The sequence below is a fragment of the Melospiza melodia genome, chromosome 1 (assembly GCF_035770615.1).
Source record: "Melospiza melodia melodia isolate bMelMel2 chromosome 1, bMelMel2.pri, whole genome shotgun sequence".
Classification (NCBI taxonomy): Eukaryota; Metazoa; Chordata; class Aves; order Passeriformes; family Passerellidae; genus Melospiza; species Melospiza melodia.
The window spans coordinates 120,519,538-120,535,925 of record NC_086194.1 but is presented as its reverse complement, the minus strand read 5'-3'; the positions used below and the strand labels follow the sequence as shown (position 1 = coordinate 120,535,925).

The window sequence follows — 16,388 nt, the reverse complement described above, 5'->3', positions numbered from 1 at the left end:
TTTTATATTCCTCTACATATGCGGTACTCTACAAACCTAGTAAGTGGCACTGCTTGTGATTATTAAAGATTTCTTAAGATGAACACCAACTAAGATAATTTTAAAATATTTACCATAATTCAAGAATTCTTTGAATTATGATTAAGGAGGATGAGATGTTAAGAAAATCTCATTTGCATATACCCTTCTTACCTGCACTTGCCCATGATAATGACATTTTGCTTGACAAAAATTATAAGGTACATGCTTAATGTATCTTTAACAGTCTCCTCATGTAATTTCTCAACTGAAAATGAGAGTGTCATTAGTTGAGTCACCAATGCTCCTTCCCCCCTTCCCCATACTTGACTTGGAAAACTTTGCTGGTGCATGTAGAGGAGTGCAGGCAGCTCCTGTGGGGTCTGTCAGGGCAGACACAAGGCCCTCCCATGATTTCTGGAAACCCATCCGTCCTCACAGGTCATTTCTTCCTGTCAGGTGGAATGAGTGTCTGTGGTGGTGCCATGTCCTTCTGTCTGGGGGCTCTGACCCAGGTGGAGCCCTGGGGCAGTGGCCAGACTGTCACTTGCTGGAGCTGTTGGCACTGGCCCCAGTCCCTGTGCCAGGGAGTGCCAGGCACATGCTGCTGGAAGGAGGTTTCTGCAGAAGCCTTGTGGCTGGAGAGAGTGTCAGTGGGCTTTAGGATGTAAAGGATCTTCACATGAATGAGGAGAAGGAGACACAGTTCTCGACTTCTGTTGAGAAGTCCTGGCATTTCAGTTCTCTGTGGGCATAAGCAGGCAGAGCACTGCCAGTCCAGGAAACGCAAGTGGATGGAAGAGCAGAAAATGGAACTCCCTATTTATACTGCCTTGCTGTTTTATGGGCAGGTAAGTGATGAATAGAACAAATAATTTATGACGGTGGCAATAGAAGATCCTTTCCTTTATTGGCTTTTCTGTATGTTGGCAGAACTGGCAATTTGTGTGAGCTTGGCAGTCTTTGAGATCACCTTGGAGAGGTTTTGTCCATTAGTGATGAGTGCTGTGATGGGAACTGTTGTCTCATTCCTGAGGGGACATGCTCAGGGCTGCTGCTGGTCCCCAAGGTGAAGCTGTGGAGAATTGCTGTGTGGACAGAATGGTGGCTCAGTGACAGTGACTCTCCTGAATTTAGTTTCCAGTGTTGATAAAAATTCTTCTCTTAACGCCCCCATGGCCCCTGGGGAGAAATTTTTCTCTTTATTTTCACACCAGAGACAGGTATATGCTGTGAAGAAAGATCACAGGCAAAACTAGCCTCCTTGACCAATCTCAAAATAAAGGAGCTCTTTTGTTTACCCCCATGATGTCTGGGGTAATTTTATTCAGGCTATTAATTAAGGTGAGCTTTGTGAAAAGTCCTAATGCCCTGAACTGGTGAACTGAGCAGTGGATTTCGCTACCTGTGTTCAAGAATATTGTGCTTGCTTCCTTTAGCTGCTGACATAAATAGTAACTCGTTAAAGGGCATAGCTCCAGGCTTTGCCTTAAGAAGTAGATGAAAAGATAATTGCTGGATAAGCAAGCGAGCATGGGGGACTGTAAGAGTAAATGAGACTGGTTGTGAACCAACAACAATCTTCTTTCAATCAGCCTGGTTTTAAGGCTGTAATCTCCCCTGGGCAGAGGAGGTCCCTGTCCCCGTGTTGTGTGGCTCTGGGAGCAGCCTCGCTCCTTGTCCTGCGTGAGGCCGTGGGCGCTGAGGACGGGCCTCTGGCTGTGCCTTACAGCTCTGCTCTTACCCTGCATAAAGCTGATCCTCTTTCATTCCTGTTGGTGTTCTGCTTGGCATTCTTTTTCTGAAGTGCTTTTTTGTTTTGTACAGACCTATTTATCCCTCCCTTCCCTGCACCAGTGGAGGTTTATTAGATCGCATGGCAGGCTGCCATCTTCCTTATTAACCAAGCTTTTTCCCAAATAAACATGCTCCTTGTGTGCATGTCTCCTATTTATGATTTACTTCCCATTATAAAGCTACAATCTACAATATTAAAAATAATACACAGACAGATGTTTATGAGAGGCTGAACAGGGTTTTATTGTACTGACTCTGGTATTTGTGGTTTATATTTCTTTAATCTCCAGTGAAGTGTGGTTCCTCCCACCCTCCCCATTTTACTGCTTCTGCCTCTTATTAGCCTTATAATAGGTGATGGTGCCCTTTAAACACATTTTCTTTCAGGCTCTTACATGCTGCAGTATAAGCAGGAGTATGAGGAAGTATGATGATGTACTTAAAATGGTGTCTTTATATAAGAAATTAGAAGTTAGGCCTTTATTCTGGAGATCTAGATCCACCCACCTGGAGGCAAAGAGATCCTTACCCTCCATTTCCATGACTTCAGTAGGGCATTTGATCACCCTCTGCTGGCTGAGCTGCCCGAGCAGCTGCCAGTCTGCTGGATTTTGGGAGAGTGCCTTTCTGCCCCGGTGGAGTCCCAGCCATCACTTGGGATTTCACTTTGTGCCTCTGAAGCGCGTTACTACGGTTTGGTCACAACAGTTTGGAGTCACTGGCTGCATACAGAGTTCTTTGGTTTTTATTCGAATGGATGGAAGAGAATTCTGCCCCTGGGTCAGATAATCATCTCAGACCCGTTAAATAAGCAGCTGTGACATGCATCATAACAGTGGCCTAAACCACCATATTTTTTCAATATGACACTTCTTTGTTGCTTTTTTTTCCTTGGCCTGTGGTTGGGCTTACATTAGAAAAACAAACAGCACTTAGCTATAATTAAAAGTGCCCTACGGTAAGTGGGATGACAAAACAATGGGAATGCTGTTCATATGGATGAAGTCAAGTGTAAATGAAGTCTAAAAGAATTAAGTTGAATGCAAGGATAAAATTATCTTGTTGGCTAGGCACAGAAAGTATAAAATAAGCCTACCCAATAAATCAGATCTTGCATTTCACAGTAAAAAATCAGATCAGGGTAGTTTTTTTGTGTCATGAGGCAAATCCATCTTTTGCTGTAGCAACAGAAACATAACCTTCAATTAATTATTTGAAACTATTTGAAATGCAGTATATTGGTAATTGTAGAGAGTTTTATGCATTCAAACATATACCTTGAACATGTGTGCAATATAATTATACTACTTGCATTCAGTTTCTAAAAATAGGAAATGTTCATAATAGTATCCTTAAAATTCCTTTTTTTTTCAAGATAGTCAAGTTCTACCTGGAAGTATGTTTATTAAAATTTTATATTGAAGAACCACTGTATCATATAGTTTTTTTTAAAGTATGCTCCAGACATAAGTATGAACATAGTAAGACATAATTATAAGAAGGATTGATATTTTTCAACCTCCAGTAGCTGTCGTCTTGCTTCAGGTTTAGCTGTAGTCAGAGCCTTGCTGACCAACCGACTGATGTTTCACTAATTGCCACTTGAAAATGAAAAGGGAAACTGTCTAGCTTTGAAACATTATTCATGAAAGAAGGATCATGCTGGCACGTTGTCAGAACAGGATCTTTCCCCCCTGTCTTGTCTAGACAGGCCAAGTACAAGACTTTGTACTGAAAAGGTCTCTCTGGTGTGTCATTAGGCACAGTGGTTTAGTCTGGACTGGTCTGGATTCCCTGGTCGGAGCATTTTGAGGTCACTCCTTGTGTTTGGGTACAGACCTCTGCAAGTTTATTTCAGTTTGAAAATACTCTAATATTTGCTTTCTACTACTTCCCTCAACCTCACTTTGATCCATTTTGCTTTACAAGGAAGGGTTGTTCTCTTGTTTTAGTAAAAGCACTGCTTAAATGCATCCACTAAGCAAACTAATTTAAAGTACTGAAATTTTGTTCACAAGTTGCAAATACCAGATGCTAAGTATATTCTATGGTCAGAAATATCTGTATTCTCATTGGATAATCTCTTTAATTAATTTATCTTATTCCTGCAATACATTTTTTCTTTGAATATTTCTTTCAGACTTCAACAGAATGTGATTATGCAGACTAAGTTTTGCAAATTTCTGTCCTCCATTAGATATTGTATTTTGTTAGATTTAGGTGTTACTTTTGCAGATGTGTGAGTGAGAAAAAGCGGAAGCCCCATGGATATGCAGGCACTGCTCAGCACTAACCAAAACATCGTTGTGACATCAGCACTGTCCTACAACACTGTCCAACACTGATTATTTGGATCACAAATCCAAATAGCCACCACAGGGGTCTGCTGTGAAGAAGGTTACCTCCATCCCAGCCAGGGCCAGTAGAGGATGACTGCTTCCTTGGCAAATAGGTTAGGTAGGAGACAGAAGGCAATGTGATTTTTGACAACATGCCCCATTTTCAAATCAACACAGAATTCCTGTGGTATTGTGAGCAATGTTCCAGTCAATGTGGGCACAACAAAAAGGGGACAAGAGGCCTCATGACACTTTTTTTCAAAATGCACCTTCACAATGGCTATTTTCACATGTGTGAGGGAATGAGGAAGTAGCCTTAATATTCTACAGGAAAAGTTGATTTAGTCTGCTTTTTGATTCTAAATTTCAGTGTGGTCTGTTATCTATGACAACCCCCCCGCTTCACCTTAAATCACAAATCCTTACTTCTGGTTAGTCCTCTTATGATAATGTTAGTTAAACCCCAGAACCTTTAAGACTTTAATGTAGCTATGAAAAATGTAATGCTTCGTCTAGTCTTTTGTGTGAAAACTGTATAATCTGATGGCAAACAGACACCGTGAGCTCTTGGCTTTAACTGCTTTTGACTTGACATCTTGCTTGAGCATTTTACATCAGCCATGGGGGAAGCATGGAAAGCATTGCATTAGGACTCAACACAAAGGCACAGGAAAGCAGTAAAAGCTAGCCAAAGTAGCATGCCACATATTCTAACTGCAATATGGTGATTGATTCTTTCTAATAGAAGCATTATGTTCTTTACCACTCCAACTTTACCCTGTATTCTTCCTTTAATATACCTGGGAAGTTTGAATCCTTTCAAGATGACTCTTCTAACCTTCCAAGATAGCTTTGTTCATTTCTTGTTCCAGTTTCTTCAGAAATGAGTCCTAAAGCATTGTAATTATCAGGTTGCTAATATTGAGCCTGGCTTTTTAAGTCTCCTTTCCAGAAGTAATTGTTAATGACCTTTTCAGTTCCATGGGTTTCAAAGGCTTACTTCATTTGGCTATGATTTTTTTATAGTCTATACTCAGAAGGAATCTATGCCCTTCAATGCCTCTTCAGTTCTTTGTTGTTGCAGAGAAGAACATAGTAACATACATACAGAGGAAAATAATTTGTTTGTACAGTATTTTATTAATAGGTTAGGGACTGCAGGGTTGGACTGAAAAAAAGCTTAAATTTGAGGACCTCACTTAGGCAAATACTTATTTTATAAGTACTCCTCCACCAAGCAAAATAGATCTGTTTTTTTCCCCTGCAGGAAAGGCTTGTTTTCCTTGCTTTTCATACCTTCTATTTATATTCCTAAGTAACTTTTTATATGTTACACATATTTATGCATACAGTTTTTTATTGCAGCAGGCTCTTGCTGTTATGTATACCAAAATATCATTAATACTCTTGAAAAGTGTTCAGAGTGAAGTCTGCAAATTGCTTTTATCTGTAAAGCAAATGAAAAATGAGAATGAATTCGCTCCCTTTCTCAGTTTCTTTTTCCTCTCCTTTGCTATTGCGGTGCTTGTGTTATGTAACAGACGTGTGAGTAAGTGTCACACCTCGGTAACTGATGTAGGGACCTTTTAGAATTGGAGGTCCTGCTGTCTCAGTTCAGACTAAGTTAAGATTAAAGCAAAGTCTTTTGCTAATGCTGTTGAAGATGAACAAATTCTGCCTCTTTGCTGGGAAGGACCAGGAATCATCTCTCTGAAGCAGAATCAGCCAACCCATACTGCAGTGTTAGGGAAGCCCAAGGTTCTGGGACTGGCATTCCTTTAATAAACTGCCTGTGAGAGTTTCTAATTCTGTCTGCTTTGCCTCTGCTTGTGAATGGCAATCACCAGAATTTGTCAACATACTAGTAGTGTAATCATTAAATTTTAGTTTGTCTTGATACAGTGTGTTCTCTGTTCTGTACAAGTATTTTACTTTGGAGCAATCCTAGTGAGAAAGCTTTTCATAATTGTGTGTATATTTTTGTGAACATTTCCTAATTTCATCTCCAGTACTTGCTATAAAGTATACTTGGTCTCATAGGAATTTTTCTCATGACAGAATCATATTTAGGGGAAACTGTTCTCCTTTTTTTGTAAAAGAAAAGTGTAAAAGCTACACCATGCCTGCATTTAGCGTTCAGATATCTTATAGGCATTTTAGAAGTTTACTAACTTATAAAGAGCACTGGCATGTGGGATTTTAATGTGCAGACACCAAGTGCTTGACTGTAATTAGGTGGGAGACTGGCAAATTGGCTTTGGGAAGGTAGTTAAGGAATAATTGTCTGTGTCTGAACAGGATTGTTCCTGGTTACAAACTATACTGTTGCCTTACAGCTGATGGCAAGATTTTTTTTTTTAATGTGGGACAATTATTATTTTTATTAATAGTGTTGTCTTGCCCCAGATATGCAAGGTGCCACACAAACATATATGAGAACACAGTCTTTGTCCAAAGTGAACTATACTCAACATGAGCTGCAAAAATTATTGCTTATTATTGAAAAAGGTGCATTTTTCCAAGTGGCAAATCTGGTTTACTAGTGGTTTGATTCTGGTGGTCAGAAATATGTCACATATATATTTATACATGCAATACTGTGAGGGCAAAATTGTTTGTGTTGGTGTTGAATTGCCAGAGACCCACCCACCATTATAGCATCTACTTGAAAAAGATTGTCATTTTAGCACTGAAGAAGGGTGGGCATCAATTTTCTCACAATTTTTTCTTTTTTTTGTTCCTTTTTTTTTTTTTTTTTTTTCCTTTCAGAGTGCAAATTCACCTGCGCCAGTGGTAAATGCTTGTATCTTGGTTCACTGATTTGTAACCAACAGAATGACTGTGGGGATAACAGTGATGAAGAGAACTGCCTGCTTGTAACAGAGCATCCACCTCCAGGCATCTTCAGCTGTGAGTATTGGCTCCTTGTGTGCATCCATGTATGTCAAATATGTCTGGCTACCTCAGAAATCAGTCTTTTTGGAATCTTGATCTGCAGTATGATATCAAGGGAGTATGAGACAGAAAGTAAATAATATTTTTTCTCAGAACTAGCAGGGATTTGTGATGCACTTTCCCCAGGACTCTAAATGTGTTAATTTTTAGTTATTCCAAGGAAGTTTGTGCTATGGACATTGTGGTTATAATCATGTGGATCATACGTGGCCTCTGAGAAAGCATAATTAAATATTTGTTTTCAAGATTCTACAAAATATTCTGTGCTCTGTGTAAAAGTCTTTATATGCTAATAAGACTATCAAGAAAATTATAATTTTCTGTTCATAATTCCTGTTAGTTTTATTAGTGCTGAGATCAGCATCATTTGGTAGGTTACTGACCTTTGATATATTTAAAATATCTTTAGTTACTGTTCTTCAGTGCATAAATACTGCACACAGAGTTTATCACAGGAATTGCTTTCTTAGTGCTTTGTCCTCAGTCATGTCTACTGAAATCAAACTTTGCTTTTGCTTTTGTTTCTTGTGCAATTATTTATTTTTGAACTACAGTTCAGCTTTCTGGATGGGTGATACATTTTTCCGGTACAATAGAAGTATGTCATGTTACTTCTGCTTTCCAGACAGTTTTGTTCGGCCCATACTGACATCTCTCAGTATTCTATTTCCCTTCTGATTGTGATTATATCTTAGGAATATCTGTTTTGTTATGCTGTTATTACTAATAGCAATTATGAGCAGCATGTGTCTGTAATTTTTGTAATTAATGCATGGGGCTATAAGCAGGACAGAAGATGGAGTCAGGTGTTGGATGTCTGTCCTCCTGCACCCTCTAACCTCCAAGTGAACATGTTCCTAAATGCTCTACTCTAAATCATTTAAATCTTGTTCTTTCTGTTACTTTGGTACCTCTGCAGTGATTTCAGTGGCTTTGAAATAATAATCACCTATGTATTCTTTTACGCTATTTCATTTTATTTTTGTTTTGTTTGGTTTTGAGTGGAACTCTTTCCCAAGTCCCAGACAAGACATAGGCTTTGGGGATGCGTCCAAGTCAAAATGTCACGTTTGCCCATAAGGTTGACTTTTGAGTTGTAAAAAAGTTAACATTTTATTATTTATTCATGCAAAACTTTTAAGTATATCTGTAAAGTTCAAATAGAGGAGTTTTTTTTTTTTTTTGACTGGGTTACTGTACAGCTCTTCTCTTAAACCAAGCTCGCCACAACTGTTTGTCCAAAAGGTGGCCACAAAACTCGCAGTGATAGCAGGTGGAGGGAAGGGCTTTGGTGATGAGCAGCAGCTGTGGCATCACAGGTGGTGGCCCTGCACAGCTGCAGTGTGATGATGGCACTCTGTGAGTTCCTAGGTGGAGCCTCTTAGGTGAAACTCCCAAACCCTTCTTTATCCTGAGGTCTGACAACGAGGGCAACAGTGGTTTTGCAGTATCCCTCTGTGCTGGTGACAGTCTTGCAGTAATCAAGTATCATCTTGGCACCTTCTCCTCAAAAGCCCTTTGGACTCTATAAATGGTTATTTGCTTGACCCAGGATCTACAAAGTTCCTGCTCTTCCCCTAAGTCACATCTATCCCCTCTGGTCTTGCTGCAGATCATGAAGACAGGCCTGCCTGGTCAGCTGGCAAGTCATCCCCCTAGCCTCCAGTGACATGAAGTTTGTGGTGACCAAACCAAAAAAAAACGTGTCTGTGAAAAACCTTCAGCAAAAGGTTCCCTACTGCTTTCCTGAGAATTGCAGTTGCTGTGTTTCATGATCCTGTCTCTGGAAAATCGTGCAAGTTGGCAGCAGTTTTCTTACTTTTAAGTGGACTTGGAGAAAGGCAGTCAGCTTTCTCCTCCAGTCAGCCTTTTACAGCTGTGAGGGCTGTTGCCACCCATCCATGGGTGTTAAAAAACACCCCAACAAACAAACCCACCCAAGTTCATTCATATGAATTATGTTTCCTTAAATCTGTTAGAGTTGTTCATTTTCTATGACTGCTTCTAAAATATGGTGTCCAACAGGCTTACTACTTGAGATCTCCCGAGTAGAGTCCAAGTGGAAGAGGGGTAATTATATAAAGTCTTATTATTAAGTCTTTCAAGAACCCTATTTGCTGGTTTTGCAACATCATTGGAAATGAGGAGTTTGTAGAAGAAATACTGGATGCATTGCCAGGAGGATTTGGAAATGTTTTAATTTTTGCTCACCTGGTGGCAGGTAGAGCAGATCATTATTTGTTGCATTTGGGGATATTGACAGGGTCTGTACTGTTTTGTTGCAATAGGGACTGTGTGAAAAGTGCTGTTAAATAAAGGGACTTTGGTTTTAAATATAAAAAAACAAACAAATCCCAGTGAAACAGGATCCTAATGGTGAAACAAAGAGAAAAAGAAAATCAAAGCCAGACAGAAAAATAATACAACCATAAACTCTATTTAAATTATATTTATCATGTTCTGGCTATTAAACAGACTACTACATGGTAGAAATCAGTGCCAGTTGGTAATAGGAAACAAGATTATTATGGACACATCAGTTGTGTTGGTTTATTCCAGCTTTGAAAAAATGTTTTTAGAATACTTGCTGAAGTGAGGTCCCCAGGCCTTAGAGGGATGACATGTTGAATTAAGAAATGTGTGCATGCTTTTGCTCAATGATTTTAATGGGAATCCCTACCAGAGTACAACAGTGTATGCTCTTGAAATGTCCCAGCTGAGCAGGCTGCCTTTCAACACAGAAGTGCATACATTCATTGCTCTCTCATTAGTAACAAGACGGTAACACAGCTCAATAAGAAAAAAATTAGTATTAACAAAAAAACATCACTTGAGGAATGTTACACCAGGTATTTCTTTCTAGTTAGTGTTACATATAAGCTCTGTTCTTGCATCTTCTTGCTTGTGTGCAGTTCTTAAATGGGAAAGAAACTGTTGAAAGGAGCCACTTATTAGTTTGTGCTGGTTAACATCTAAGCAGGGTATCCTATTTCTTCCTGGGACTGTCCTTGTCTTTACCTACAGCATATTGTCACTACAAGCAGTATGCCTTCCCCTCTGCTGTTTGTTCAAAGAATCCCTTTGTCATGCTGTATTCAAACCTTCTGTTTTCCTGTGATAGAAAAAATAGCCAATGTCTAAATAAAGAAATTTTCATATGAAAGTTTTGCTTTAGTTTATTTAAGCAATATGTGCCGTGTTAGTGGTACCCCATATTTCCCAGCTGCTGAAACATTTCTCATTTGTGTTCTTGCCAGCAGCCAAATCCAGAATGTCTTGTTGGAACTTCTTGTTCAGTTTACTGAAGTTGCATGGGCAATGGCATAGAAAGATTTTATTTTTGTGGGTGGCCTGTTCCCTGGATCTCATGATTATAGGAGATGCTATCTTACTGTTAGAGGAGTTCGCATCTCCCAGATCTGGTGTTCCTCTCTCTTTGCCATTCTTATATGGCTCCAGTGTACTAACTGTTAATTTAGTCTTTTAAATCACGGAATGATTGGGGTTGGAAGGGACCCTAAAGATCATCTAGTTCCAGCCCTCTTGCCATGGAAGGGACACCTTCTGCTAGAACAGGTTGCTTTAAAACCCCATCCAACCTGGCCTTGAAGACTCTTAAGGACAGGAGCACTCACAGCTTCTCTGGGCAACCTTTCCCAGTGTCTTACTACTCTCACAGTACAGGACTTCTTCCTGCTACCTAATCTAAAACCTATTCTCCTTCAGGCCATTCCCCCTTGTCCTATCACAACATGCCCTTGTAAAAATGTTGCTGCTGAACTCAGTGTCTCACATGTGCAAAGGAAAACAAAAAGTGCATCTCTGAAGCCCTTTGGTTGTCTTAATTTTCCTTTGCTGACTTATAGGTAGGGCAGCCTTTTGCTGCTGCGTGGGCGATTCACTCTGTATAGCACAGAGAAATTGGAGGACAGCTGGGAAAATCCAAGGTGTGTCAGAGTCTGATTTTAGATGACACAAGCTGCAATCCAGCAAGTTGATCAAAATACATGCTAAGGCATTTAAGCTGAACATGTTAAGGTAACAGCTTGCTTGATTTACACCAGGGTGCAGGTTTGGTGATGCATGTTGAAGCACACTTCCCCTCCTCCGTGAGGACACCCACTGCTGCTGCCTCTCTCCCTGCAGCTCGCCTTGTGCAGAACCCATGGCAGCTTTCAGTGGGGCTACTTGTTTTTGTTTTCATCAGCTGTAAAGGCTTATTGATTGAGATAATGGAGATGACTGTTCTTTTAAGACTGCTTGGAGGTCAAGGGTGTATTTAACAGCACAAAGCCATGACAGGAAAAATGAGGCAAAGAGTAGGATTTTAAACGTTGCAGACTTGGCCTTGGCAGCAGCTTGCCACTCCATGTGACCTGGAGAATTTGGACTCCAAAGAACTGAAACAATGTGCCTGCATCTAGAAGGACGCAGTTCATTTGTTTGAGCATTTCCCTTTGTTTCACAACAAATGATCAGCCTGCCTTGTCCTGCTAAAAGTAAATTAGATTTTGAAATGGGAAGTGTAGTCTGTTGTCTGCAGACTGCAGTATCCAAGTCATGTCTTATTGAGAAGGGTTGTGGTGGTGGAGATTTTAGGGTTTTTAATTGTTTGGTGGAAAACAGTGCAGGTAGTTGTCTTTGCTGTGATCTGTATGTGTTTGTGGGTATATCAAACACAAATATTGACATGCTTGAGAATTTGCAGAAGAATAAAATAAGTGAGAACAAATCCTTCTTGTCATGTGCAAATTATGTCTACATCAAATTTCAAGTTGTCAGCATTGATGGAGGTGATGTGTCATGGCTGTTTTGGCATAGAAGAGTTTGCTGTAGGAGTTCATTTTCCTCTGCAAGGTAAAAAAACCCAAACAAATCAAATATATAGCTCTCCCTTTCACCACCCCCACCTACTGCTGTCAGCTCTGAGCTTTGTAGGGATCTGCAGGGGGTTGGAGAATGATTCTGTTTTAAAAACAAAAAGCTCAATCAAAGGAAAATATTTTGTTTAAAGAGACCTTTGGCATCCCCCTCTGACTGTGACACCGAATTTGCGCTGATAAAAACAACTGCTTAGATTTACATTTTGATTGTGCTTCTGCTTTCATGTGTGCCGGGCTGTCCCACTTCAGGTGAAATTTATCCATTTCTTTAAATATTTAGCAGTCTAGCGTTGATGTTAATGAAAGTCTGGCACTGCTATTTTGAGCATTGCAACAATGATAGTAATTTTCAGTGTCAGATTACTGCTTCTCGGAGGAAAAGGGAGATGGGAGGAGGGAAGAGCAGGAAAAAAAAAAAAATTGTTTCGGCTCTAATAGAGTTTGTCATCAGCCTGGCTGTGCCAGACAGATGGATCATGAATACTGTCTAGACGCTCTCTGCCTGAGTGGAGCTGTGGTCTCTAAGGACAAGCAGTGAGACGCCGGCTTAAGTGACTGGGGAGAGGCAGGACGTGCTCCCCTCTCGCAGATAGCGAGCCGGGCTGGGCCTGCCGCCGGCCTGGGGCCGCTCAGTGCCGGCCTCAGCCGAAACGGGGCTGTGGGGGGCTGTGGGGGGAAAGGAGAGGCGTGTTGGTACGATGGGATTGATTTCAGCCGCGTCTGCCCAGGGGGACTGCGGGCTGGGCCAGCCGGGAGTGTGGATCTCGGGAGGAGGGGCATTGGAGTCCGCATCTGGCCATAAAGAACACGCTGTAAAAGAGTGCCGGTCACCTGTATTTATCAGCTGCTTTAGCCACAAAAGTGACTAAAGTATACGCTGGAAAATGCCGACTTCCTTGCTTACGTTTTCTTTATTTGGCCCCTTGCTCAGAAGGATTCATCTGTTCCCCTAGCCGGGGCTCCCAGTGTCCCCGGCTGTTGGGATGAGGTTTCATGAGGCCGCCTTTGGAAAGGAGAGGCTGTGGGTAAGCAGGTGACACCCACAGCCTGGGGCACATCTCGTGCTGTTTAGTGATCTCTCTTGCTGTTACTTGTCCCTTCTCTGTCACCAAGCACAGTTAATGATAAAGAAAATTTCTCATGTAGATGGAGCAAAAAATATTTTTTGACCAGCAGAGTTTTAACAAAAATTCAATTTGAGACATATGCTAACTTATTTAAAATCAGGATGTTCTCTGGGATTCAGATTGCAGAATAAATAATAGTACTTTGGATTTCAGTTCTGTATGTATGTCATTAAATACTAGACCGATATTTTTATTTAGAAAACCCAATTGGTTTTCAGCCGATAGTGCAGTCTTGTTTCTTGAAGTGCTATAATCAGGTTCTGTGCTTTGTTCTGAAATATTTTCCCCCTTGCATATTTTTAAAGCACATTATGGAATGTTAGCAATTATATGATCTTGAAAATTTGGAAAAGAGCAAAACATTAAAGTGACTGTTGTATATAATTTTCTTAAAATTTTGTTTTTAAAAAAATACTGTATTCCCTGGCTTTTAATAAATGAAATAGAATCCTGGTCCCATGAATGCTGTAGCAAAACTGCAGTGGAAGTCACTAATGTTGGAGTTTACCTATTCTTCCCCTAAGGCCTGACACTGTGAGTGACTTGGACAAGCCAGACACACACACACACATATGTGGCCAATAACAACCATGAAATGTGCTGGTACAAAATTAGTTGTTTGCATCTGCTTATCAACAGGGCTAAACTGGGCTCCTGGTAAGGAATTTCCATTTCACAAAGTTTACAGCTGAACATTAATCACATATTTATGGTTAAAGAGAGAGAGAAAAACTCACAATACTGTGCAGATAAAAATGTGGGAATCTTAGTAGCTCTGAAATGCTATTTTGTTCATTCTCAAAGTATGTAAGTCATTTGTATCACATTTAATCAAGATGTAGAAAAAAAATGTTCTTTAAATTTGTTTGTGTTTGCTCTTCATGCACATTTCATTCACCCTTCCATCAATTCCTGTCAACTTTTAGGAAACTTCATCCATTACTAAATGTTACTTCTCAGAATGATCATGTTGGGTGTGATTTCTCCTGTCCCCTTTTTTGGCTACTGATTTCTTACAAATGCAAATTGTAAGCTCTCAAAGTATACTGTGTAATAAAATCTTCATTCAAAGACTGATTTTTATGTCTCTTAGAAAGTGATTAAGCTTCAGGTTAGAAATCTCAGAGCAGAACTGCCAGGCACAATGGGACTTCGTATCTTACAGATACACTTGGCTCTTAAAGTCACCAGAGCTCCTCCTGGACCTTTTGAGCCTGGGAAATGACCTCTCACACACTCTGAGGGCATTCTTTGTACACACTGGTCCTCCACCAGAAGTGCATGGTAGCATAAACATCTCATCAATGCGGGTGTAAAACTCAAGTATGAAAGCCACAGTGCAGTCTCATACCACAGGCAAGATGCTCCCCTGGAAAGAGAATAAACTGAGAGACAATTATTTTGAGACATTATTTCACATACACCTAGTAGGTGCTTGAACACAACATCAGAAATCATTTAGGTTGTGACTAAGCAACTTTTGTTACTTTTATTTTCAGTCCACATTAGTAAGTGTTGTCCATTGCTGCCCTTCCCTGCTACATTTCATTTGCAGGGGTCACACTGTACTGTGCACTAGACAGCTACGTTTGCTTAGCTAAACCTCTGTAAGTTTTAGATGCAGTTCTGAAATCTTGCTGTGTGAATTTTACAGCCACAGTTTTCCCCATGATTCATTCAAGTCACGTTGGTTATTGCTGGTAAATACTCCTTAGGAGGAGCACTGCATTTGTGCTGTTTGCACTTGACTACTACAAGCCTGGAGGAGCCACTGGGACCTATTTCTTCTGTACAGCATTAGATGCTGTTCAGGTGCTTAGGCAGAATGAAGATAAATTATATTTTCTTATAGTTTAAAGTGTTTTGTTAAGGTTTAATAAAAAATAATGTTTAAAAAAATCCTCACAAGAAAGGGACATTAAGTTAGACCAGATCACCTTCCTTCTCTAAGAATGTTGCAGACTGTGATGTTTGATTGCTTTTCATTCTGCAGTGTGTATCTGACCATTATCTCCAGAAATTCTTCATCTCCCTGATGAAATTACCCACTTTAACTTTTCCTAAGCAAGCTCATCTTCTACTTCTGCTGTAAAGTAACAGCTTTAGAGATTAAGGTGAATTGGGAGTTTACGTCTAAGTTCTGGTATGGATATATGCACACTGAAATATTTCTGACTGAAATTTCTATGTAAATTACCAGCATCATGCTCAAAGAAATCCATGCTTTTCTGTGATCTCTAAAATGGTCTGTGTTGTGAGTGAAATTATGTTTTTCCATACCATGTAGTGTTTAACCAAAGCATGTTGCTTTGGTCATTAGTGCGTAGCTATTTTTCTCAGACTGGAAAGCCTGAGAAATCTTTATGCTCTTCATAGTTTTGCAAGTGCTTGAAAGTGGCACAAGCCACTGTTGCCTCCTGTGGTTGCTCCCTCACTTTCTATGTGCAAATGTTAGTGCAGGCACACAGGGGTTGGGTTGGAGACTGGTCTGGTTCTGCTGAGCTCTGAGAAATGTGCACTTTGCTTTGGCTGGTGTTCATGTCCTTGATTCAGTTCTCAGCTCAGCTCTGCAGACTCTTGTGCCTGCACAAAAGCAGAGGGAGATACAAGGGGCTCTATTCAGTTGTGGCTTATCCTAGAATGGTTTAAGGTTTCTGTACCTTAGTCCCTGCCCCTCTAAAGTACATGCTAATAGACCTTTCCCTGAATACAAAAGTGTTTGGGAATTAAGAACTAACAGTTGCTTTCCCCCTTTTCCATAATTCTGTAAATCTCATTATTTGTCACTCTTTGTAATAGAAAAATGAAATAGAAGAGTGAAGTACAAGACTGGATCTCTTGGGACCATCCATGGGCTTGGGCTCTTTTGGACTGAACCCAGGGTAGTACAATGTAATATACCATTTTGGTATATTACTTGGTTATCCAAGTGCAGCTCGGCTTAAGTCATAGGGCTTTATTGGAATAATGCTAGCTAGTTAAATGACTATATAGGAACAGCTCTCCTGGGTCAGATCAAAGGCCCCTCTAGCTCACCATCAAACCTAGAACTGGCCATTGTAGATGCTAAGTGAAAGAGTAAAAGTTAATTAGATAAACAGTTCTGCTTTTCCCAGTAAACATGATTCCTTGGAGAAATGCTTCACTGCTTTGCATGAAAAGCATGGGGCTTATGTCCTCTGGAGAGAATTTAGCATTTAGAAAGGGCAGAACTGGGGTAAAGAGAAAACACCTCATTTCTGAAGTGTGAGAATAAGCAAAGATCCACC

The 16,388-nt window shown here is 40.3% G+C and overlaps 1 protein-coding gene across 3 annotated transcripts in view; it reads left to right on the top strand.

The window, feature by feature from the left end:
• The window catches only part of LDLRAD4 (low density lipoprotein receptor class A domain containing 4), a 242,350-nt gene that overhangs the window by 86,988 nt on the left and 138,974 nt on the right, over positions 1-16,388 (top strand). For all 3 annotated transcript variants that reach the window (XM_063165658.1, XM_063165650.1, XM_063165643.1), the window contains exon 3: positions 6,924-7,064. In XM_063165658.1, coding sequence (XP_063021728.1) covers positions 6,924-7,064 — 141 coding nt within the window. The remainder of the gene's footprint in view (positions 1-6,923; positions 7,065-16,388) is intronic.